The sequence below is a fragment of the Talpa occidentalis genome, unplaced genomic scaffold, assembly GCF_014898055.3.
Source record: "Talpa occidentalis isolate TD23 unplaced genomic scaffold, MPIMG_talOcc4v2.1 talOcc4.16, whole genome shotgun sequence".
In the NCBI taxonomy this organism is placed as follows: Eukaryota; Metazoa; Chordata; class Mammalia; order Eulipotyphla; family Talpidae; genus Talpa; species Talpa occidentalis.
In genome coordinates, this window is record NW_023601653.1 from 16,983,451 (window position 1) to 17,009,422 (window position 25,972).

Here is a 25,972-nt window from a genome sequence, read left to right on the forward strand (position 1 = left end):
TCTTCAATTAATTCTTTCAACAATTGCTGCTCTCTCCTTTTTTTCTCTATCTTTCTATATATACCAATTCTAGACAATTTCTACCATGAACTTTCCTACTTCTTCAATTGGACAGCTGAACTCTACTGGGAAAAATAATAACACAATGGTACTGAGAGGTGCCTCTACAAATGTATGCTTTCCAGTCTCAATTTCACCCTCAAACTTCCTGGAAATTATTTCTTCTTCAGCTCTCTTTCCTCCCTGCAGTGATTCTTTCAGTTTCTTTCCTCTCCCTAAGACCCTCCTCATTTCTTTTGCTTATGCTTAGAAAAAGTGCTTGCGTCCTGCCTCACTGGGAAAAATAAAAAACCTGTATGAATGGAAGTCTGACCACATGAGCATCACTGTCAAAGCCAAAAGACACATTAAGGCAAAGGCTGAGATTCTCAATTCTTATTTTTCCTTCATTCAGTTTCAGTCATTTACCAGGTCCTATCCCACTGCACTACTGGAGTCTTTCTAGACTGTATATGTCTCTCTCCATCCCTATTGCTATAAATGATGGTGCAACCTGTGTACATTTCAGTCTGCCTACATTACAATATCCTCTTGAATGTTCTTTCTGTTCTGTCTGGCTTGCTCCCTAATCTGTTCTCCATGCCTCACTCAAGGATTATTGTTAAAATACAAAATGTCACTTGCCTGCTGGGGAGTCTTTCAATGACTCCCCAGTGCTCTCATAGTCGACATTCTTTAATGTGGCATGCTAGGCCCTTTCTGAATGCTCCGTGGCTCCATCTCCCACTGCTGCCCCTTATACTCTGCTGCCTTGCTTCATCTATTGAGCTACTTGTATTACTCTCAGGTGCCATGCACTTTCTCATCCTGTGACCCTCTAGCACATATGTACAAGCTTTCTTTTCCTGATATTCTACCCCCCTTCCCTATTGCTACCTCTCACTCAGCTGAGTTGTCACTCAAATATATTTTTAGACGGATGGATAAATAGATATTTCCTACGCATCCCTAAGAATTTTGTTTAAACTTCACTTCCCCAAATTCTAGGTTACATACACTACACATATGCCTCACACACATGCACCCATAACACATGTTGACCTCCATCATAAAACTTACCGCATTGTTTTATGAATTCTCAAGGAACCCACAACTATGCAACAATAGGAATCAAATAACATTGACTCTCATAACTTTTAGAAACATTTGCCTTAGCATCTAATGTGCTGCCTGACATATTTAATAGATATTCATCAAATCAATAGACTCCGGGGAATTATTCTTGTTAATATTATCAGTGATAACTATTGCCTTTTGTAGTTTAAAGCCTTTGATGGCAGAGTATCGAGTTATGCAGACACACCAAGCAATCTGTTTGAGAGGTGACTGGCTCATAAGTTAGTCATTTAGGATGACAGGTCCTGTGCAGACTGTTCAGCAATACAATTTCCCAACGAAGACAATATCATAGGTTCCACCTGTTTGCAAACCCAAACTAGATGCTCTATTCCTAGTCCAAGAAGGACAAAGGGTTTCGGTTTGGATGGAAAGGTACACATCCACCACTGTCTCTTGGAAAACAATGGAAGTTGCACATAAAGGTTAACTTAGGGATTTAAACATTTTTTTCACCACTATCATTGGAAATGATTGAATAGAGGACCTCATGCTTAAGCTTCTGCAGTGTTTCCATCTGGGTTCCTTTCCACAATGCTGTATTGGGTGTAAGAGTAGTTGTTTTGTGATTCTGGAAAACAAGCAATCACCTTGTGACACTGCCTCTGGACAAATTTGTTCAACTATTTCCTTCACTCAGATAAACTGCCGAGCCTGTTACTCCTTCTCCCTAAGAACTGCTATTTCAAAAGAATAACTATAAGAAAGGAAAAAATCAAAATCAACAAACACCTATGAACCAGAGACACACTATGGGGGGCAGGGAAAGAAGGGATTGGGGTCAAAATAAGGGGGTTGCAATTATATGGGGAATATAAAAATAAAATTTTTAAAAAATTTAAAAAAATAACTGCTATTTCAAATAAGCTAAATCCAAATCACCTGCATTTCTAGAGTTGGGAGGAGAAACTAGCTTTGGAGAAGGAGGTTTAAATATTATTTTCCTTGACAAAACAAACAAAAACCTTTAAAAGTGAAACTTGTAAGCTATGTCTGTTTCCTGTTGCCACCACTTCACTGTAGCATATTCCTGCCTTCAAGGGGTTCAAAGAATCTGACTGGGATGTTTAAAATGCTATCTCTTAAAGGATGACTAATAATGAGAAAGCAGAAAAAGGAATTCCATGGAAAAGTGCACATATATAAAGAGAGTCAATCTCAGAATGGCTGGAGTGTTTGGGAGGGTGGGGTGTAGGGCAGGGAGGTGGAGGGGGATGACCAGCTCTGGAGACTCAGGTCAGATTATATAGGGTCAAGTGCCAAGTATTTGGAAGTTGATCCTGTGAGTAATGAGATCCATCAATAGTTCTTCTGAGTATGGAAAACATAATCAGAACTGTTCAAGAAAAACACTCCAGGAGTAATGTGAAAGATTCTTGAGCAGGGCCTCCCCGGTGGCGCAGCGGTTGAGCACTGGGTTGCGAGGCTGCCCGCAGCCTCTGCAGCGCCGGTTCGATCCCCAGCTGCTCCCCGGCCACCAGAGGAGGGTCCCACATGGTGCGCAGACCTCTCCTGCCACCCGCTGCTCCCCTCAGCAGTGTGCTTCGGTCCTTCTGTCTGTTCTGCTCCCTGCTCTGGCTCTGGTGAATTCTCTCACCCTCCCGCACTTCTGACTGTACCCAGTGCTTGTATAAATAAAATAAATAAATAAATAAAAATAAATCTTTAAAAAATTAAAAAAAAAGATTCTTGAGCAAAACTTAGGAGATGAAGCTTAGTAGAGATCAATATAAATTCCTCTTTTTAAAAGTCAGCTGTGATACCACCAGAGAGATGTGACTTAGCCATTCATGTGAAAAAGACCTGGGAGGTTTAGGTTGACTGTAATCTCAATGTGAGTCGACAATATATCATGACTGTCAAAAAAGTTAATGCAATTTGGGCTACATCAATTGAAGAATAACGTCCCAGCAGAGGAGAGATTAGTCTTGTTGTGTTCTCTAGTCAAAGCATAGCTAGAATATTACACTGAGGTCAAGATACTACTCTTTAGAGAAAGCTGAGTAGAACTGGTAAGATCAATTAGAAGTCTCATTATATAATGAACAATTAACTTGGATATTTTGCCTATGAGAGAGGATTTATAGATGTTCAGGAATTGCTAACATTCTTCAGATGTTTGAAGAGGGATTAAATGGACTCTGATGCTTTCAGAAAGCAAGAATAGTGTGATCAAAGAAAAACTTTCTTAAAAACTGGATGTATCCAAAGACAGAGCAAACTCTCTTGAATTTCTCATCTCATGAAATGTTTCAACAAAAGTTGAATGATTCCCAGTGAGAGGTGTCACAGAGAGGACACCTCCAATGGGGGAGGTCTTAGACTCAGCTCTGCTGAGCTAGATCACCTTAATCTTCATGCTATCTATACAGGAGTGCTAGATTTTGATATAATCTTTTTTGGGGAATTATCATTTCTTGCTACTGCAAGGTGTGTGGTTCTTTTTATTAACCAATGAACATAAGTCACTTAAGTGCCAAAGAAAGCGGAGGCAGGGGGAAAATTCTCTATTTTGTATCCACAGACAACATTTTATAATTTACAATACTACTGGATATTGTGTGGTAGCATAAGTATAAGAGCTGGAGCCCCATGTCCAGTCCATCATCAGGTTCTGGTGGTTCTGTTTCTTTTGTTGGTTCTCACCTCTTTTGTCACTGCTTTGCCTTAGTTCCTTCAACTCACACTCAAATCTCTGACTTAGATTCTTCCTTTGTAAATTAAATCGTTGTGGAAAAGAATGGCATAAGGCATATATAAATGTGTTTTGTAAAGTATCTAAATACTATATAAATGCTGATTATTAGCAAGGATAATATAATTCAATTACATTGCTAGTGAGGTTCATCTAGTCATTCAACAAAATATTTGGATGCAACCTATTTGTGTAGCACTATTCTAGCCTCTGGGAATACAGTAATAAACAAAAAAAGGACAAAAAATGCTTTCTAAAGTCCAGGCAACTGACTTACAAATAAATTTTTAGAGCCCATTGTCAGTTAGGGACTTTCTGGACTAAGTGGTCAACCGTCAATATTTCCAGGAATATCAAGGGCTACATTTTTGTGTGGTGCTTTCACAAGGACATTTAGAGAATGACTCACTCTTTCATAGTCATTTAGTTATTTAATAATAGGTAAAGTAAATGTAAAAGAATTAAATATTTTTCATAAAGTAGTTATCTTTCTAAAGAAGCAGGAATAGTCTGGAAGGAGTTAATTTAAAGAAAAATGAACAAATCAGATATACAAAGGACAATTCATGTCTCTTCATTCCTTATTTAGTTTTACATATCTATTGTGACTCTACAAATTCTTTCAAAACTATATTATGAATGTCAAGTACAAGATAAGGAACTAAGTTTTAAAGATATTTTTAGATGCAATGTTACGGTAAGAGACAAGTATGAGCTCCAAGAAAAATTTCTTATCAAAATTGAAAAAAATGTGCCCACCTACACCTTGTTGGTATTTCAGACTCATGGAGGAATTTCCAAGTGATGCTGGTGAGAGGCAGGCGCTTCTGTAGTGAGCTCAGAACAAGCAAGCAGTGTTAGGTTCTTAACCCTCCACTGGATCCCTGTTTAAATTGGCCTTCACCTTTGTTAGGATGATCTCCATGATTGTGTATGGCAGGTTTGTTGTTAAGCTTAATGGACTTTAAAAATAATATGCTTGGAAAAGTCTCCTTGATGTCCTGTTTAAGTTTTTCATGGAATTATAACATGTTTCAAAGACTATCAGTTTGAAATGCTGTAACTGGAATTTACACACATACATGTACACACTTGTTTTCCAAGAACTTTATAAAACAGGCACCAGGCATATATGGAAATTCACAGCCAGGAGTTCAGTAATGTATGATTTCTGCTTTTTTCTCTCTCTCTCTTTATGAAAAGCCCACTGGACAAAGGTATTTAGCTACTTCTAGATGGTGTAGCAGATGCTGTGAGTGTAACTAGGAGGCCATGTTATCTCTGGAGCTGGCAGCTGGTACTGCCCTTGTAGACCTTTTTAATCTCCCAGTTAGTTTCCAGCAAGTCACCCTAATCACTTTGATTGCTTAGGGAGATGGAAGGGGGGGTAGCTGGAGTAGGGGGAGTGTGGAAGGGAACCAATTTTGTTTCACATGAAGCTACTGAATATTTACATTGCTTCAAGCTCCTTAACACCCCCACCCTTTTGTTACAACATTCTATTCAGAGGTGGAAGTGACTCTACCTTTCCCTTTTCCACCTCTCAAAATAATAATATTGGGACAACCTTGCCTCCCTGTCTTACATGATTGGAGACGAGTGCCCTGTTCTCAAAGAACTTACTTTTTTTCCTGTTATACTACTATCTCCATCCATCAGCTCCATTTCTTCCCAAACAGCTATATTGAAAACACTAAAGGTCTTTTAAAATATGGATATTTATTAGGTGATAGAAAAGCCTTTGAAAGGCATTTGGATTTTTTTTAAATGATAAAAAAAGAAATAGAGGTTAGAGTTTCTTTGACATCTTACAGGGGGAAATGTGTAGAAAATGGTCATCAGTGGTTTGTAGATATAAATAAAAGAGATCATTTGCTATTTAGAGTGGCAAATGGTCTAGAATTTATGTGATAGGAGACACTACAGATATTTTACCTGGAGAATGAAAGCTAAGTTGATGGCTTCCCTTAAATATTTGAGGGACTTCCTTATTGAAAATACACTGACATTGTGTAGCTCCAAGACCAGCATTTAGAAGTTACAGAGGACAGACCCTGGAACACTTTGATAATGAGAACCACCAACAAGTTAAACAAGCTACTGATGAGGGTGTACAGCCTAGTAGAGAATAAATGGATATCAGCTATTCTAAAAGAACTTCCTTCATTGAGAAATTGGGTTAAGTGGCCTTTCGTTCTCTTTTGATTTTAAAAAATATCTTGAACTATTTCCTAACACCACTTTGGACAGAACGTAATTTTTAAGAATTAAGCGACAAGAACTGAAATCTTATGCAGCACTGATTTTCATATTCAATTTTGTGTCCAGAGTACCTAATTTGGTTGAATTAAAAAACAAAATGATTCCTGTATCAAAAGGCTTAATGCAACATAGACCCAAGACTTTATCTTATTTGATCACAACTTAGTCATCATTTAGAAACAAAAATAACACTGATCCTAAAAGATACAATTAGAGGTTTTATTAGCTGAGCTGACAATCTATCCAAGTTGGAAATATCTTTTTCTTACCTAAAGTGTGAGAAATAAACATTTTTAGAAGGGGAAATGAGATTCCATTTGTTTACTTGATTCTTCTTTAAGCCCATTATTTCCATTATGGGTTTTCTTGCTTTGCAAACCCAAGGCTTAAAAGCATCCTGAAAAATTCTACACCTTCCAACTCTTCTCTAAAATCTCTACACTGGTGCAGAAGGAAGCATGGACTCCTTTATAGTATTTACTATTTTCTGTCTTATGAAACACATAAACTAGGCTTCCCAGCCTTTCAGTTGAACTGATTGCACTTCATTACATATAGATCAAAGTAGAGAAAATAAGATCTGCTTTTTACTTTTAAGCCATTTACTGGCCTGTATATCTACAAGTCTCTCTTTATGAGCCAGCTTTTAGTTCTCTTCTCTAATTCAACTCTTGCAGCTAATCCTTATACATCAAACTAGAACTTAATGGGGGAAAGTATATGAGATTCATCTCTACTGGGAAAAATTTTCCTAGTGGCAATTAAGACCTACCTTCAAGGTCTCTCCTCCAAGTGAAGGACAATGTGGCTCTATGCTCCCTAGCACTATAATAATAGCAAATATTTGCCTGTGGTTTAGGAGAAAGTTGGAAGGTTCCTTTGAAGTCTATTTGTTTGGTAACCAGGATCTCCCCACCAGCATAATAGTATTTAAAGTTTGATTTTTTTTTTTAATCTTTATCAAGATATTTTGGTTGCTCCCAATTAAGTCTCCTGAATGAAAAGGTGAAGGCACATTCCAGTGAAATTTTGCATTATGGAAATCCCCCAATAAACACATACACGTTGAACAGGAAAACTAGTTTTAAAGTCAAACTAATTGCCAATTGTGGTTTTCTGTGGCACTCAACCAGGGTATGCATCTATTTAGCATATATAAAATGTTTATATGAAATATACATATATTGTGCATGTATACATTTTTATAGAGAAGGTTAATTGAAGGATAAACAGAGGAAAATTAAATGATTTTAAGGCCTTTACATGAAAAAAATGGTTGAAAACTTTAGCCACAATTGATAATTTTATTGGCATATGATCTTGTTAAGGTTTAAGAGTCGTCTTTCTCTTAAAAAGACAATAATGGAAAAGAACTACATGTTTATAGAAATGTAGAGATAGTCAGGGAGACTTCTGGATGTCAACACAAACAAATGTTCATGGCTTATCATTTTCCTAGTGTGAGTAGATTTTATAGATAAATTGGAGATCATTTAAAGAAACATCTATATTCTGTTTCATGAAAGTTCACTTTTATGACATGCATAATTTTACATTCTGCATTATAGTACCTTGATATTACAAGTACATGACTGAGGTCTAAAAGAATATAATAGCATTTTTCTAATTATGTTAAATGATAGCAAGGCCAAAGTGAAATTCTAGGAACTTCTAATTTAATATATGAACACAAGCTGTTATGATTTTATCTGCTGTTTTTTATAAAAAAGAGATACCTACAACACTATATCCCTGCTATTAAATACCAAGAACAACAAATTACATATAGAAAACAACTTCTTTTACAAGTTGTATTTGCTTAAGGGAAAACTAAAGTAGAATCCTCTACCCCTTAGTAAGGACGGGGAGATGGATTAGGGAAGGAATATAAAGAAAAGATAACTACATATAAATGTTCAAATGAGCTCCTTAAAATCAGATTTCTGATACTCCGAAAGTTTCCGTTTGAAATGGGATTTCTGCTTCTGCTCATAAAGGATTACCTGCTGTAAGAATTATCATCCCATAGTAAAACACTAGAATATGTGATACAATTGTTTCAGATATTGCACAACATACAGCACAAAATTGACCTCTGGAAGAGAAGGAACAATCTTGGAGAGCCCTATGATTGCCTTATTTACTAATGGGCCATTTCTAAGACACCATGTAAGAGAAGAACTGAGTCCAATGAACTCCATAAGTTGAGGACACAGTGATCAGTGTGCCTGGAAGCCAAGGCAGCCAGGATTTGTGGGGCAGAATACTGGAGAAGAGTATTAATGTGATGGAGCTGTATAAAAAAAGAAGTTCCGGTATCTGCACAAAAGTCTCCTCATGTGTGGGAGCTGCATATATGTAAGCTAACACTCTACAAGAGTGAGTAAAGAACTCCCAGAAAGTAATGGTTAGTTGAACAAATGTTAGTATTCCCACAAGGCAGGTAATAGTTTATATTCCTACCATTCAAAATACAAAGACTTCAAAATTCATAGGCACTGGGAAAAATCCTCAGAAAGGTCATCAGGTTACCTTAGAAGAGGAATTAAATTAGCCCTAGAATAAAGGCCACACTGGATATGCCCTAACAAAAATAAAAAACAACCTTCAACAAGATTAAACTGATCCCTAAGTAAATAAATTGCATGTCAGAACAAAAGTCTAACCCTTCCTAGAGAGATGCATCAAAATATAGCAACCAACAATGTAAAATTCACAGTGTCTAATGTTCAATTAGGCATGAAAATATGACTCCTGATCAGAAGAAAAATCAATTAATAGAAACACAACCAGAAATGACATAACTGGTAGAATCAACAGACAAGGTTCTTAAAGCAATTATTGTAAATATATGCCCACATGGTCAAGAAAATACAAACTATTTTTAAAAGATGCAAATGGAACGTCTAAAGATGAAAAAAGCAATATCTGAAATGGAAATATGCTGCAGAGGATTAACAGCAGATTAGATAATGCAGAAGAAAAGACTGGTGAACTTGAGGGCATAACAACAGGAACTATAAATTAATGAAGCACACAGAGAAAATAAAATTGAATATAAAGAGCATTAGTGAGCCATGGGGCAATATTAAATGTTCTTAATTCTATTCATGCAACTGGGGTCTAAAAGAAGAAGTAAAGAACAGAAATTTTTTTGAAGAAATAATAGGAATTCTTTTTCCAAATTTGAGTGAAAGCTATAAATCCACAGATCTAAGAAGCTCAATAAACCTCTAAGGAAAATAAAATAAAATAAAGAAAACCGTATCAAACAAAATTACCAAGGTAATCCAATGAAAAAAGGATAGTCTTTTCAACAAATGGTGCTGGAATAATTGATTATCCATATGCAAAACAAAATAACAAAGACAAGTCTTGATACTCTGTTCACACTTTATAGAAAAATTTCCCTGAAATGAACTATAGGCCTAAATATTAAAACTACAAAACTTCTAGGAGAAAATATTTATGACCCTGAATTAGTCAAAAAACATTTTAGACTGGACATAAAAAACCACAAATCATAAAAGGAAAATACTCATAAATTAAGTTTCATAAAAATTATAAACATTTGCTTTTAAGACACTATAAAGAAAACGAAAAGGCAAGCCACCTTTTGGAGAAAGGTATTTGCTGGAGAAAATATTTGCTAATCATTTATCTGAATATATATTTATATATTTTATATTATATATTTACATATTGTATATTTATATTGTATATTTATATATTTAAATATATATTCATATGAATATATATTTATATTTTTATAACAAGAAGAAAAATAAGAAAAATATATAATAGGCAAAAGATTTGAACTGATGAGTCACCAATGAAGATATAGCTCAAATAAATTCTTAAAAAGATGCTCAACACCATTAGTGAACAGGGAAATGCAAATTGAAAGTACAGTGAGATACTGCCCAACACGTTAAAGACTAAAATTACGAAGACTGACAATACTAAGTGTAGCTTAGGATATGTAACAACTAAAACTTTCATCAGACACTTAATAGAAATGCAAAATAGTGCAACCACTTTAGGAAAACAGTTTGCTATTCCTTATGAACATGGTCTTACCATATCACTTAGCAATTCACCTAATTACCCATGAAAAATTACCCATTTTCTCAATTTTCTCACAATGACTTCTATGTTAATGTCCATAGCACTTTTATTTAAAATAGCCGAAATGTGCTAAACAAGCCAATTACATGTCAACTGACAGTGAAAAAACAAACTGCCAAAATTCTTCATTCTTTCTTTCTCCCATTTCCTTGTCCCCTTCACAGAGATGCAGTGAAGCTTTTGTAATTTCTCCCTTATTCCATCTAGACTCTCAAAAGTCTTCTGTAAGGTAGATAATCCTCTTCCCACTGCTGCTAATTTTTCCTCTTTTGTCTTGACTCCTGAATTGCATTTGCCATTATTAGTTACATTTTATTTCTTTGCATTCACATTTCCTTTGGCTTCTAAGATAAGGAATTTTTTTTTTTCCCTTCATTGCTCACTTTACATTTTTTGGTATTATTTATGTTCATCTTCCTCCTTCTAATCTCTAACCATATTGGTCCCTAAAGCTTGGAATTTAGCTCTTAATTTTTGTTCTAATATGCATTTGTTTGCCTCTCACATGTGGCGCTGCTACCCACCCTGCCCCTTCTCTTCCACCATGGTTTACATTCTTCTCTTTGTCAGATATATTCTCCTGAATAGAAGTTCTGATCATTTCATTCGCCTCATCACCTGCTCAAGACCTCCATTTATTCTGTAACCAAAGTTAGTTACAATGTGATGGCAATAACACTGAGCTTGGACTCCAATAGCCTGGGTTCAAATAGTAGTTCTACCACTTAGTAGTAGATGACCTGGGACAAGTCCATCAATGTTTTGGAGCTTGTGTATCTGAAAAATGGGAATGAATAATTGCACGGTATAGGCTTACTCTAAGAATGAAATAGCAATGAAAGCAGTTGTAAAATATAAATCACTATGAAGCCTGAATATGATGTTTCAACAATACGTATTAACTCATGTTTAGCATTAACTATACACTGGTGGGCAAGCAAACAACAGAGGAATATAAGCAATTAAAATGTACACAAATTCTAAGTCTGGAAGAAATGACAGGTGCTTGAATTAGCATATAGGAAGAGCATCTCATCTGTGCTTGCAGTGGAGAGCACTGGTGAAGAAAGCTTTCTGATTAATGACACCTAAAAGACAGGTATGAATTGGCCAGAAAAGTTGGTAGAGCAGTGGGAAGCAATGGCAAAGAAGTATGATAAGTATTTCAGGCAGGGGGAATAGCAAAGGCCAGGAAGGGAGCATGAGCACAAAGTCTTCTAGGAACACAAAGGAGTTCAGTATAACTGGAGTGCAAAGTTAATTACAAAGAGGGGGCGTGAAAGTTGGTAGGGAGGGGCACTGAAAGCTGGGAGATCATACATGCAATTTCCAGCCTAGTTCAGGCAAACAGAAGGTATCAGTGATCCTAGATGAAGTGGAGTATGATGATAGGAACCGAGGCTCTTGATATTGGGAAATTAACCAGGAAGGTCAGACAGTCAGCATCTGAGGGTCTACCAAAGAATCCTAGCACTGGGCTGCATTCACTAATAGGGCTCAGTTCCAAATAAGGGAGATTGGCAAAAACCAGACAGATTCCAAGTGAAAGCTTATACACCAATAACTGTATTTATAGAAAACTGTGAACTTTCAAGATGTTCCCACATCTTATATCTTTTTTAAAATATTCACTGCATCTCTGTGAGCCAAGTAGGAGCAGGTATCATTACTTTTAATCAAAGACACAGTTAGTCCCATCCATTGTTAGGATGAAAAGTGAAGGTGGGATAAATCATATATATATACTATTATCTTTAATAGTACATTTTAATTTTAACTTTAATCCAAGAATTACTAGCTGCCAAACAAGTATAAAGTGGGCTATAGGTGGAAAAATCATGAAGTCAACAGTTAGGAAGCTGGATTCTAGTCTTAACTCTGTCATGAAGCAAATGATTGACCTATGGCAAGTCACTTTAAGCCCACTGTTCGTTGGTTTTCCCTAGTTGCACTGGATCATTGATTGCTAAGGACTCTTCTAACATTCAAATTCTGTGACTCCAAGTACTGAGGACCAAGGAATAACTAGGATTCCAAATATATTGGAGAATATTTTTAAACTTATTTTTAGCCCCAATCTTTATTTTTATTTTGGTCTTTTGTCTTGTTTCTTGTTTCTCCTTGTGATTCTGTCATTTCCCTTCCCCCTGAAGATATTTAAGAAGCTGCCTTTTCATCACTTTAAGACTGTAAATATGCCCTTGAAACATGCAAAGAGGCTTTTGTGTACTTACAAATCGAGGTTATTATCGTACAAGTAAGTCACTTGAGTGCACTGCATTCCTCAGCTTGCTCCATTGAGAGCTTTATTAGGTTATATTGTCCTATCTCAGGAGGACTAGTTGGTAGATAAGACTCTCCCACGTTAAAAGGTGGGCTATCTGATGAAACAGGGTGACTAATGTCCAGAGTGTAAGCAAAAGGATTTTGGTGCTGCCCGAAAGGCAGACACACTTCTCTGAGACAAGTAGGTGCTCCACTTAAAGTAGCAAAGTCAAGGACAAATGTTCTAAAATTAAACCAACCAGCTGCTCCGCCACAGACGCCCACCTGTCAATTATGTTTCCTTCTCCTTGTGCAACCTCTCTCCATGAAACCAAAACTCCCATTCCCTGCAACAACCCTTTAAAAGTCTGAAACGTCACATCTTTTCTAAAAGGTTACTTAACCGTGAAAACAGAAAGCCTGTTTCAAGATCATATTTGGGTACATGCACTCATCTCAAGAATCCATGTTCTGTGAGCTTTTCAAATCAAATACCTAAAACTTCAACTTATATGGTGCCAGCAACTGACTTCAGAAGTCAAGTGGCATAAAGCCTTCCTTGTTAATGATGTGACAGTATTAAAAACTAGAGTGTGTAAATCTCACTAAATTTTAGCAGCTTAAAAAGTATGAGAGTTTTCAGGTTTGAGATAATTTGATAACCAGTAGAAATGGAGACAAATGCATCCACTTTTATGTTTAGGTCTTAAGTGTGTCCTCAACCTAGCAATAAACAGAACAGTTGTGAATGTGCGGTGATAAGATTCAGCTGGATTTAGCCAGATTCTGCTTGTACACAACTAGCAAACAACTATGTAAAACTAATGATGGCTTCATTATACAATTAGAAATCTTTCTCAATACAGATGTTATCCTAACCTAAAATAGACCAGGAAAGAAATGTGGTTGTTTTTCATATATGGAAATAGTTTTTATTGTGGAGGTGATTTGTTTTTTCATTAGATTATGTTAGGCAAAATTCTAAGGAAGATATTTCTTAAATGATAAAGTTTATTGTGAAGTACTATGTATTGTATTTTCTTATAAATATATCTACATTATTAGTCTTCTATAAGATAATTAACTCTTAACATATTTCTGTATTGACTCACTCTTATATAAATATTGAGAATCTATAAGACTATATTGGTTGAGACTATAAAGATGCATTAAAACAGCATAATTGTAAAAATACTAATTATAATTGGTATCATAAATTATAAAAAAGTTATAGTGCTGGGCTATCTGTCAATTAAAAGATACAAATTACTAAAATAGAACTATTGCATACTTATAAAATTTTTAAGCTTATATTGTATGTTCTAAATTTCTTAATTTGATATATCCAATAAGAAAATTCAATTATTTTCCAAGCCTTTTTACCTACTAAATGTAACCACACTTCTATGATATTTAAACAAAAAGTAAGGCTTGTCCAGTTACAGTTTTAGACATTTTATTTCATAAAAGTTAAGCTGCCTTGATTTTATAGACTGCAGTTCTCTGCCAAGTTTCAGTAACAAGACTAACCCTCCTACCTGAAACAACTAAAAAAAATGGACAAAATATATGAAGCAACTGTTTTTAGATTGGACATTATACAGCAGAGGACAGTATCCCTGAGACAGCAGGAGCAAATGAGGTGAAGTCTGCGATTACCCAGCTTACTATCTGGAAAGAATTTTTTTGCAGAGAGGAGGAACCTGGGTGGAGCCTGGTGAATTTCCTGAATTAAAGAGTTGAGAGTCTGGTAAGGCCATACCAGTGAGAGTTTGCAGGACAGAAAGGAGAAAGCTGCACTTGGAGAGTCTTCTAGAGATATACAAATGGTCTCCCTCAAGTCTTTAGCTAAGTACTGATCCACAAACACATATGTGTAATGAGACTGCCTGATGCCAAAGAAAGAACCATCCTAAAGGACAGAGGGAGCAAATCCGCTGAGGTCATATGAGACCAGGAACCATGAGCCAAAATGGAAAACCTTGTAATTCAATCTTGTAATCCATCAGTAGAGAAATTAGAATGGCTTTCCTCAGTAAAAGGGCAGAATTAGCCCTATACTAAGTTCCTATACTTGTCAGCATGGTCTCCCTGAAAAAAATTTAAAAACAAGTTTCAAAAGGACCTGGAAATTTCAAAGTAATTTAGTTATATCCCAGAAAAAAACTCAAGAATGCAAAAATATCTCGCACTAAACAAGGTAGAATCACAGTGTCTTGCGCCCAATCAAGACATGCAAAAACCAAAAACCAAAAACCAAAACAAAAACCACCCATAACAAGGATAAAAATAAATCAATAGAAACAGATCCAGAAATGATAGAATAAGTAGTCAAGAACATTAAAACAGTTACTGTTACCGTGTTCCTTCTGTTCAAGAACACAGAGAAAAGATTGACCACATTAAGTAGAACATGGAAAGTACAGGAAAAAACCCAAATTGAACTGCCACTGGTGAAAAATATAATGTTTGAGATAAGAAAAATACACTGAATGGGATTTGTAGACAGACTAGATATTACAGAAGGGAAAATTAGTGAAGTTCAGTACGTAACAATAGTGTAGCAATAGAAATAATCCAATATGATACACAGAGAGAAAAAAAAAGAAGTGAAACAAACAAATAAATAAATGACAATAGGGTTTTTTGACAGAAACAATGTAAGTCAAAAGATGGTGGAGAAAAATCCTTAAAGTACTGATGAAAAAAAGTTTTTTCAATGTAGAATTCTATACCCAGCCCTCCCCTCAAAATCTTTCAAAAATGAAGATGAAATACCTTTTCAGACACAGAAATGCCAAAAACAGCTCACCAACAAATCTGCATTACAGGAAATGTTCCAAGAAGGCTTCAGGCAGAGGAAAAATATAAGATGGATATCTGAATGACTACACAAAGATCAACAAGAAGGGGGGAAAGGTAGATAAATGTAAAATCCTTTTTTTCTTATTTTTAAAATCTCTTTAAAAGCTAATTGACTTTTAGAGAAAAACATATTAACAAGGCATTATGGAACTTATATGTAGAAATAAAATGCATGACAGCAATAGTGCAAAGACTGAGAGGAGGAAATAGGAGTCTACTGTGTAAGTTTCTTATACTATATGTGGAGTGATATATATATATATATATATATATATATATATATAAAACCTAAAGGTGACTGAGTTAAGTTAAAGTTGTACACTTTAAACTCTAAACAAAAACCAACCACTATTTTTAAGTTATTATTAATAAACACAAATGGAGATAAATAGGACCCTAACTACTTAATTTAAAAATAAACAAGAAGAGAACACAATATAAAACAAATGGCAATATGGTTGACATAAACACACCATATCAACAATCACATTAAATATAAGAGGCATAAAGACTATAATTAATGGAGTAGGTTGTCATATTGGATAATTTTTTTAAAGACCTAGCCAAACTGCCTATAAGAAATCCACTTTAAATGTAAATATATTACTAAATTTATTGTAAAAAAAATAGAAAAATATATACCATGCTAACCATAATCACAAGAAAGCTTGAATGCCTATATTGACATCGGGCAAAGTCAAAGGATAAAGATATTTCATACTGGCAAAGGAGCCAATTTAAGAGAAAATAACAATCCTGAACATGCATGTACCTAATAATAGGACTTCAAAACACATGGAGCAAAAACTGTAGGAAGAATAGATAAGATCATGGGCACAAGGAGTTAAGCACAGCACTGCGAAGCTATGTGCAGCCTCTGCAGCACCCCGGCTTGCCAGGGAGCTACCCACATGGCGCAGCAGACCTCTCCTGTTTCATCCGCTGCTCCCCTCAACAGTGTTTATCAGTCAGTCTGCCTGTTCTGTTCCCCGCTTTGTCTCTGGTGAATCCTCTCACCCCACACACCTCTGGCCTATACCTCAGTTCTTGTATGCATAAATAAATAAATCTTTAAAAACAAAAAAAGAAAATAGATAAGATCATAATTATAGCCAGAGATTTCAACAATTTTCTCTCTAGAATGTATAGAACAGGTAAAGAGAATCAGTAAGGATATCAGGACTTGAATAACACTGTGAAGGAACTTGACCTAACTAACATTTATATCACACTCCACTAGCAACAGTAGATTACACAATCATTTCTACATTACAAGAAGTAGTTATCAAGATGGACAACATAGTGGAACACAGAACAAGTGCCAATAAAGGTATAAGGATACAAACCATACAAAATATGTTTACTGAACACAACAGAATTAAATTATAAACAAGTAACAGGACGGTATCTGGGAAATCCTCAAATATGTAGAAATTAAATAATATATTTTTGAAGAATCCATGGGTCAGAGAAGAAACCAAAAGGGAAGTTAGAAAACATTTTCAACTGGGGCCTCCCCTGGTGGCGCAGCGGTTGAGCGCTGGGCTGCGAAGCTACCCTCAGGCTCTGCAAGGCCGGTTTGATCCCCGGCTGCCGGTGAGGGTCCCACACAGTGCACAGAACTCTCATACCATGCCTGCTCCTCCCCTCAGCAGTGTATTTAGTCTGTCTGCCTGTTCTGTTCCCTGCTCTGGCTCTGGTGAATTCTCTCACCCTCCCACGCTTCTGACTGTACCCAGTGCTTGTATGAATAAATAAATAAATCTTTAGAAAAAAAAATTAAGAAAACATTTTCAAATGAACCAAAAAAAAAAAAACCTATTAAAATTAATTGGATGCGGGCCTCCCCGGTGGCACAGCGGTTGAGCGCTGGGTTGCGAAGCTGCCCGCGGCCTCTGCAGCGCCGGTTCGATCCCTGGCTGCTCCCCAGCCACCTGAGGAGGGTCCCACATGGCGCACAGACCTCTCCTGCCGCCCGCTGCTCCCCTCAGCAGTGTACTTCGGTCCTTCTGCCTGCTCTGCTCCCTGCTCTGGCTCTGGTGAATTCTCTCATCCTCCCGCGCTTCTGACTGTACCCAGTGCATGTATAACCAAACAAACAAACAAAGAAACAAATAAATAAATAAATAAAGCATGCCTCTATTAAAAAAAAATTAATTGGATGCAATGAAAGAATTATTTAAGGAGAAAGTTCTCAAATCAATTACCTATGGTTCCATTTTAAGAAACTAGTAACAGAAGAAAAAATTAAGCAGAAGAAAGTAAATAATAAAGATAAAAGCTGAAATCAATGAAATAGAAAAGCAATATGGAAAATCATTGAAACCAAAAGGTACTTATTTTGCTAAATAAGAAAACTAGACATGGAAAAGATCTATTATTTGTATGTATTTGGATTATTGTTCATGCCCTCCTGATCCATCAAAGCAATCTATTGATTTAAAGTCAATTTGAAATGTAGTACATATTTTTATCTAAGTATTTAAACAAATGTGTTTTTATTTGCATTTATTGTATTTATAAATACATACTTCATTTATATAAATGTGTGTTTTCACATCTCATGAAGGGAGCAGCACTTACAGTAAGAACATCTTGCATTCTCTTTTCATGTAGATTCCCTTTAACAAATGCTATTTGGAGAAATAGTTCATTCATTTATTCATTAGATGTAATTATGAAAATCTACAATATGGCATATTGTATTCATACAATATGGCAGAGACTGTGGGACATGCTGGGGGACACAGCTGTTAACCAGACAAACAAGGTCCCCTGCCCTGCCTGCTGAGCAGTGTCTAATGTGAAATACAGACAAGTAAATAGGCAATAACCTTGTACAAGCATAAAAGTGTGACCATAGAAAGAACAAGTGCCAAAAGGCCATGGAATGGGTAGTAAACTGGATCTGAAATATTTCTCAAACTATCAGCTAAAAAAAATATTTTGGATGTGATAACTAAGTGACTTAAGTTATGATTCAATATAACATATAATATGAGTTCAATGCTGAAAGAATTCCTTGACTATTATATAGCTAATGTGTACTTCTTATCCTGTTTACACTGTTGATACGCTATTGAAATTTTCATGTCAGAGTATAAATAAGACATATAAATTGCTATTTTAATAATTCTCAGTATTGGGCCTCCCCGATGGCACAGCGGTTGAGCACTGGGCTGCAAAGCTGTCCGCAGCCTCTGCAGCATGGGTTCGATCCCCAGCAGCCGGCGAGGGTCCCACATGGCACACAGACCTCTCCTGCCGCACCCGCTGCTCCCCTCAGCAGTATATTTTGTTAGTCTACCTGTTCTGTTCCCCACTCTGGCTCTGGTGAATTCTCTCACATTCTCGCACTTCTGACTGTACCCAGTGCTTGTATAAATAAATAAATAAATCTTTTAAAAATAAATAAATAAATAATTCTCAGTATTTTGGGGACTTTTGTGAGTACTTAGGAAAGAAAGAACATATAGGTGATTCTAACCTGTTCAGAACTTTTTAAGGATCTCTTTGTTATACCAGAGCATAAGAAATGACAAAACTAAGCCAAGAATCCAGATCCTTAGGCAAAGTTTGAGGAATTCCAGGCTTAGAGAAGTGAGGCAAGATCAAAGAAATGTGAAGATTCCAAAGACTAAGTAGGTTGATGATTCATTCAGAAGTTCAGATATGTTTTTTAATTATGTATTTCCGTTGCTCCACGGATTTCACATTTGGAAATGTATCTTTGGGATAGTATTTCTAAACTTCCAAATTCTAACTGTAAAGTTGTTAACTGGAGTTGGTTATAGTAGAAAACTGAAAACAACCTACATGTCTGAAAAAGCAGACTGGCTATATAAACTTGCTATTTCTTTAAATTATGTAGCAATGTTTCTCAAATTTCATTATGCATCAGGATCGCCTGGAAGGCTTGCTGAAATACAGATGCTGGGCCCCACCTCCTGAGTTTCTGATTCAGTCAACCTGGGTATAGAGCCCGTGAATTTGCATTTCTAACAACTTCCCAGATTGATATAGATGTTTCTGGTCTGGGAGCCATATGTTGAGAACCACAGATGATGTAGAGTTAATTTTTTGACTTGGAAAAATACTCACAAGCTATAGTTAAGTTGAAATGTTTTATATTTCCATTATATTCTGTATGTACATACATGTATGTACAAATACATAAATATTATCCAGGTAGTATCTCTGGATCTATGGACTGGATCACATTGTAGACTCTTACCATCTTCTACAAAACAAGTGACATGATCTTCTGCAGTGAGCATAATCGAATTTCTTAACATAAAAAATAAGATCACAAAGTTTGGGCCAATAGCACTAGCAACGGGAAACAACAAAGTAGGCTTGATTCTACTCACCCTCTGACTTTTGAAACATGCCTTGTTAGGACTGTACACTCAGAAGCAATCACAGAGGGTACAGTGATGGGCCATTGATACATCCTGTTCCTGATGGGGACAAAACCAGAAAAGGCTGACATTACATGGATGCCTTCTACACTTTTTCCTACTTCATTTTAGTAGTGCCAAACAGATCTTCTGGGGGATGTTTGAAGAAAAACTGGGTGGAACCCAAAGGGCGACCTGCCAGAAGTTTGAAGCATCTGGATTGGCTCACTCTGTTTCCTGGCGCAGGGTAGATCCATTTCCCAGGGTATCAGATTAAGGCGTCTCCTTTCTTGAAAAAAGATTTCATGGTTTAAATTCCCGTTCACTTTGTGTCTGTGGCACTCTACTGTCTCCTTTCCAGCATGCAGCCTCAGGGGTCATGATGTCCCTTCCCTGCTGATACCAGCCTGCCAACTGTGGTGTCATGCACACCAAGCACAGAGCCGCCATTCAGAGCCGATTCAGTCTGGGTTCAGGAAGCAAAAGCGCTTCTACGTTCCTACAAACCTTGACAGATCTTCCTCTACCCTTGCATGTGCTGAACTGTTCTCAGGGAAGGGGACAGGGAGCAGGAGGGAGAGGTAACTGGGACAAATGTCAAGGGTGAATGTGTGACAGGAACCAAGTGAGCAAACAGTTGCCACCAATGTTCAGGAAAAGGAAGGGAGGGTTTGTCACCATAGACTTTCCCCAGGAATACATACTTGGTTAGCACTGGCTACTCTTCACCATGTCCTTGTTTAGTGTGCTTGATAAACTAGAAGGTGGCCACATCATTTATCTTCTTTAGAGCAAGAGCTCTTCACAAGTGCCCAATAGAATGCCAGTGTTTGGGATGTCATATTGAAATTCAATCCCACTAGAGTGCACAATAGACTCACTGTTTTTAATTTTTTTAATAATTCAAAATATAAAATCATGTTGTTGTTAAAAGAGATAGTATCTCTACTATTGCATTCAAAATAGGTGACGTATTATTTGTTGGAAAATGTTATTGCATAATATGTTGTTTTCCTCCACTTCACATGTGAATAAATGAGTCAAGATGTTGTTTAAGACAGAAGTTTTCCTGCATTTATTAAGTTCAAAAATAGCTAGAAATGAGAACACTGGTTAATTACTCAGTTATTTATAACAGTTATAAACACTACAGGTATCAACCTACTGTTGCTTTAACATGAATTCCTAAGTGGTCTTCCTGTTTCCATACTTAACCCTTTAAAATCCATTCTCCTTATGGAAGCCTGAGTTGCACTTTAAAAATATAAATCATGGGCCTCCCCTGGTGGCGCAGCGGTTGAGCGCTGGGCTGCGAGGCTGCCCACAGCCTCTGCAGCTCCAGTTCAATCCCCGGCCACCGGCGAGGGTCCCACATGGCATGACAGACCTCTCCTGCCGCGCCCGCTGCTCCCCTCAGCAGTGTATTTCTTCGTCAGTCTGCCTGTTCTGCTCCCCGCTCTGGCTCTGGTGAATTCTCTCACCCTCCATGCTTCTGACTGTACCCAGTGCTTGTATAAATAAATAAATAAATCTTTTTAAAAATAAATAAATAAATAAATATAAAAATATAAATCAGACCAGTCCCTCCTCTGTCTTCAAGCATCCAGTGGCTCCCACTACAGTTAAAATAACAACCACAACCTTTAATGGGCTTCACTCAGAATTGGTCAATCACTGACTGTCTTCCTCTCCAAACACTCTCCTCTTGGGCCCTGGACTCCAGTCACATTGGTCCAGTTGCTCCTTCTTAAATAAGCCAAGCTTCATCCTACTTCAAGACCTTAAACTTGCTTTTCCTTCTGCTCAGAATGCTTTTCCCCCCCAAGATCTTTGCATGGCTGCCTTCATCTCAAGAGTCAGGTCTCTGCTCATTACTCAATCTATACTTTCGCAGCCAAGCAGCACACCTGTTCCTTGGACTAACAGCGCACTGTTCCCCAGGTGTGATCAAAGTCTAAAAACCTGGTTATCTTATCTCTTGCAGGTGACAAAAGGTGTAAATCAAACCAGGCTTATATTGGACAAACACTTTGTGGTTTGCACACAGTCCTATACACAGATGGTATTTTCTTTTTCTTTACAGGTTATTTTCAGAGCTTTGTCACTACCCTATGATGTGGAGAACCCTTACAGTGCCCAGGCGCAGGAGCAGCTGAAGATCACCAATCTCCGTGTGCAGCTGCTAAAACGGCAGTCTTGTCCTTGTCAGAGAAATGACCTGAATGCAAAGCTTCAACATTTTACACACTACGCCATCTATGATTTCATTGTCAAGGGCAGCTGCTTCTGTAATGGCCACGCTGATCAGTGTGTACCTGTCGATGGCTTCAGACCCGTCAAGGCCCCAGGAACTTTCCATGTGGTATGTAAACTAAGTCCTCACCTGTGGAAAAAAAAAAATCAGCTTTGGGCATTGGTAGTCTCTGTTCCCTTAGAGTTGTTCTAGCATCCTGTTTCTTCCTCCTCCGATTCACTCCTCCAGCTCTGTTTCCATCCTATAAAGTGCCTATTAACTTGTTTTTTCAGTCTTCAGTTTTAGAATTATAGTTAAGCATGATAACCAGATTCTTTGGAGAACATTCATGCCAGTTTTCAGTACCACGACCTTTAGATATGAAGTGTCAGGTGAGCAGTAGGAGAGGTTGGCGTGATCATATTAGTGGCATTATCACACAGAAGCGGCTCTGACACTAAATGGGGACCATTGTTGAGCAGAATTTAAAGATGAAAAAAATAAGAACCTCTATTTAATGCCTGGTATCTTTTGCTGCCTTGCCAATAGAATGAATAATAATTCTCTGCTATGAGGTGTATCTGGCTCTCTCTCACCCTGAGGCAGAGTTCAACTCTATTTGCTCCAGGTTCACACAACTCCTTATGCTTTCCCCTGAACTTTTACTTGTCTCCACTTCCCAAGAGATCATGAACTTTCCCAAGGACAGGGATTGTGTGATCTTTGTGCTCTCTGTACCTAGCATACTACCTAAGTGAGAAGTAGGTATTCAGTAGGTGTTTGTTTGAATGATAACAATATTCAGGAATAAGGAGAAGATGAAAAATTGAGTCATTGTTTGTCCTCACCTTGCCTTCTTCCAAAAAAGAAATTCAAAATGGCTCAGACAGCAAGCTCCTCCTTGGGACATATCCAGAGCCACGGAGGGGGATTAGGCCAGGAGAAGGCAAGCAGGAGAGCACTCCAGTTCTTTAATTTTATGCTTTGGACTGCTACTTCTGCTCAAAGCAAAAAATAAATAAAATCTAAAAGACCTCAGTATACTCTGGCGTAGACTTCCACATTTACCTTCTTTCTCCCAGCCCTGTAGGATAGATCCAAAGAACCAGTTAACCAGCTGTATAGTTTGTGTTGGCTGGGCTGAATCTCTGGGGTACAGGGCGGCAGTGGGGTTACTGAAATGACTAGAATAGCAGCCAGACAATAACAAATATAGAAAGAGTTCTACTACTTCTACAAGCGAAGGTGAGGCTCCCAAGTTGAAGAAAGTGCAGCATTCATTCAACAAACACCACTAGTTTTCAGGTACTAATGAATCTTGGAACTAATATTGATCTAAATAAAGACTGGGATAATTTGTCATCTCTAAGTTAACTGGGTTCAGGCATTATTCAAGTAGAAAATAATCCAGGTATTCTAGAGACATAGACACATGTCAGCATACTGGGTCATAAACTCGAAAGTTTGTGTGAGGGAGAATGCTAAACAATCTCTGCCATTATATTTAAGTGAATTGGTGAAAGGAGAAATGGACTGAATGTTTGCATGCATCCTGCCCCCCACCAATTCATATGTTGAAACCCTAATCCCAATGTGTTGGTATATGGAAGCAGAACCTTTTGGGAGAAATTAGGTCATGAGAGTTGAACCAGTCTGAATGGGATTAGTGTTCTTTAAAACAGAACTAGTTAGTTCTCTTTCCACCAACTTGGGATAACAATTAGAAGTCAGCAATCTGCAACCTGGAAGAGGACCCTGACAGAACCCACCAAGCTGGTACCCTAATCTTACACTTCCAACCTCTAAAATCCTAAGCAATGAATTTCTGTTATCTATAAGCCACCCGCCTATGATACTTTGTTGTAGCAGCCTGGACAGACTAAAAGGCTGGTCCTTTGCCCCCTCCTCAACTGTCACTTTCAATCCAAGTCTTATAAGATTACTTCAGGGTAGAGTCTTAGCAAAAGGACACACAGGCCTGGAGGCCCTCACCACAAGGCACAGAGTGGGCATTATTTGTGGAGTGATGACTTTATGAGACAACCTGAATGGCTCCAATCAGCCAAACTAAATGACGAAGACCTCTCAAGAGCCTCATAAAACATTCATGAATATGCATTTTGAAACAGTAGTCTTTTTTTAAGTCCTCTGAATGAAACTTTCAGAGTTAGCAACAGTTTCTTGGACTGAAGAGAAAATTCTAGACATTTCTATAACTTCTACTTAATTCAACAAGGGATAATTACCCAGAGTTACAGCAGACTTTTGTAATAGTCTCACAACACAACAGTTCTATGCTCTTCTTTTTTTTTCTTTTTTTTTGAAGATTTATTTATTTATGCATACAAGAGCTGGGGTTCAGGCCAAAGATGCAGGCAGATGAGAGGATCCACCAGAGACAGAGCAGGGAACAGAACAGGCAGACCGACTGAAATACACTGCTGAGGGGAGCAGCAGACGAGACAGGAGAGGTCTGCTTTGCCATGTGGGTTGCTCCCTGGATGGCTGGGGATCGAACTCTGAAGAACTGCTGCAGAGGCTGGGGATTGCTTCACAGTGCGGTGCTTAACCCCTTGTGCCACAGGGAGGCCCTGTTCTGTGTTCTTCTACTGCTGCAGCTGCAGGAGTGCAGTACAGTCGCTCACTGTCTGGAATTGCCACTGCCTTTCACCCAGACCTTGCAGCCATAGTCTTTGCCAGAGTCATCCTATGGGTCGATGTGGACAGGCCCTTAGATCCCATCCTGGGAGCCATGAAGCCTCCAAGAGAGTCACTAATAGCAAAAGGATGAATTTAGGAGATGGTGCTGGGTAGGATGATCATGGAAGGCCTTTCATGCTTCATAATATCCTGAAGGCAGAGACTTGAATTACTACAAAGAAATTCTCAGTCCATTGAGGAGCTGACTGAATTTTATAAAGTATCTGCAGAACTAGTGTTGGGTGAGAATAATAAAGTATTGAACAATAGCTGGTATGTCACTGAACACACCATTTTTGGAGTCATGGAATCAGAGCCAGTTTTCTGCAAAGATTTCTTCAAGTTAACCTGACATGTCTCCAAAGATTTCTTTAAGTTAACCTGACATGGGAAATCACACACCCATCTTTAGGGATATTTGCATGCAACTACATGGTTATTGATACTACAACCTCAAGACTTGCAGCTTCAAATTCACAGGCACTAGGGAGTACATTTCAAAAATCCTAGAGCAAAGTGTTCTTCCCTTGCACACTTGTACTCACAATCCCATAGAAATGAGCCCTCATCCAAAGTAGTGGGGGAATGGCAACAGTGATGAAAATCATCGTTGCATTCTTGGCCATGGCCTACTAAGGTGTTCCCAGTAGTGCTAGGTAATAAGGAGGCCTGGGCTGTGCACCATTTCATGGAAGAGGGCATTAATGCCTGCCTCTGCCAAACCTTTGCTAAGAACATGGACTTATACAGTGAGCATGTGGGAATTTCCATAGTGGTCTGCAAAGATGCTGAGGAAGCCAAAAAGGATGGAGTCATGGTTGAAAAATCTCAATCTAATCCTGGTATTCCAGCCCTTCTCTTAGTGGAGTCATGATGGCTCTAGCCATATCATTTGTATACAGACCCAGCTTGCCTCCAACCTCAGGAAGGAGGGCTCTTCCCTCATTTGGCAACACATCACCGACCAGATTGGCATGTTTTGTCTCGCAGAGCTAAAGCCTGAACAGGTGGAGCAACTGACCAAGGAGTTCTCCATCAACATGACAAAGGGCGGCCCCCATCCCTGTGGCCGGGGTCACCTTGGACAGCTGGGTTCTGGCTCATGCCATTCATCAAGTCTTTAGCTTCTGCAGTTAAGAGACTCATGAAGGATGAGACAGGGTGGATGGTGAACAGTAGCTCATTTCTTTTAACACAGTGCCTGACACTCAGTGATTAAATGTGTTTCTTGGGAAAAAAAAAACATGT

General features: G+C 37.8%; 1 protein-coding gene, 1 long non-coding RNA gene and 1 pseudogene across 5 annotated transcripts in view; 2 read left to right on the plus strand and 1 right to left on the minus strand.

Annotated features, from left to right (window-relative positions):
• Positions 1–19,786, minus strand: part of LOC119247415 (uncharacterized) — a 29,480-nt gene extending 9,694 nt beyond the window's left edge. Inside the window, exon 1 of the long non-coding RNA XR_005125745.2 lies at positions 19,762–19,786. This is a non-coding gene — a long non-coding RNA (uncharacterized LOC119247415). The remainder of the gene's footprint in view (positions 1–19,761) is intronic.
• NTN4 (netrin 4) overlaps positions 1–25,972 on the plus strand; it is a 100,872-nt gene that overhangs the window by 14,176 nt on the left and 60,724 nt on the right. For all 4 annotated transcript variants that reach the window (XM_037513839.2, XM_037513837.1, XM_037513838.2 and 1 more), the window contains exon 3: positions 21,875–22,153. In XM_037513839.2, coding sequence (XP_037369736.1) covers positions 21,875–22,153 — 279 coding nt within the window. The remainder of the gene's footprint in view (positions 1–21,874; positions 22,154–25,972) is intronic.
• Positions 25,102–25,861, plus strand: LOC119248138 (aspartate aminotransferase, mitochondrial-like; annotated as a pseudogene).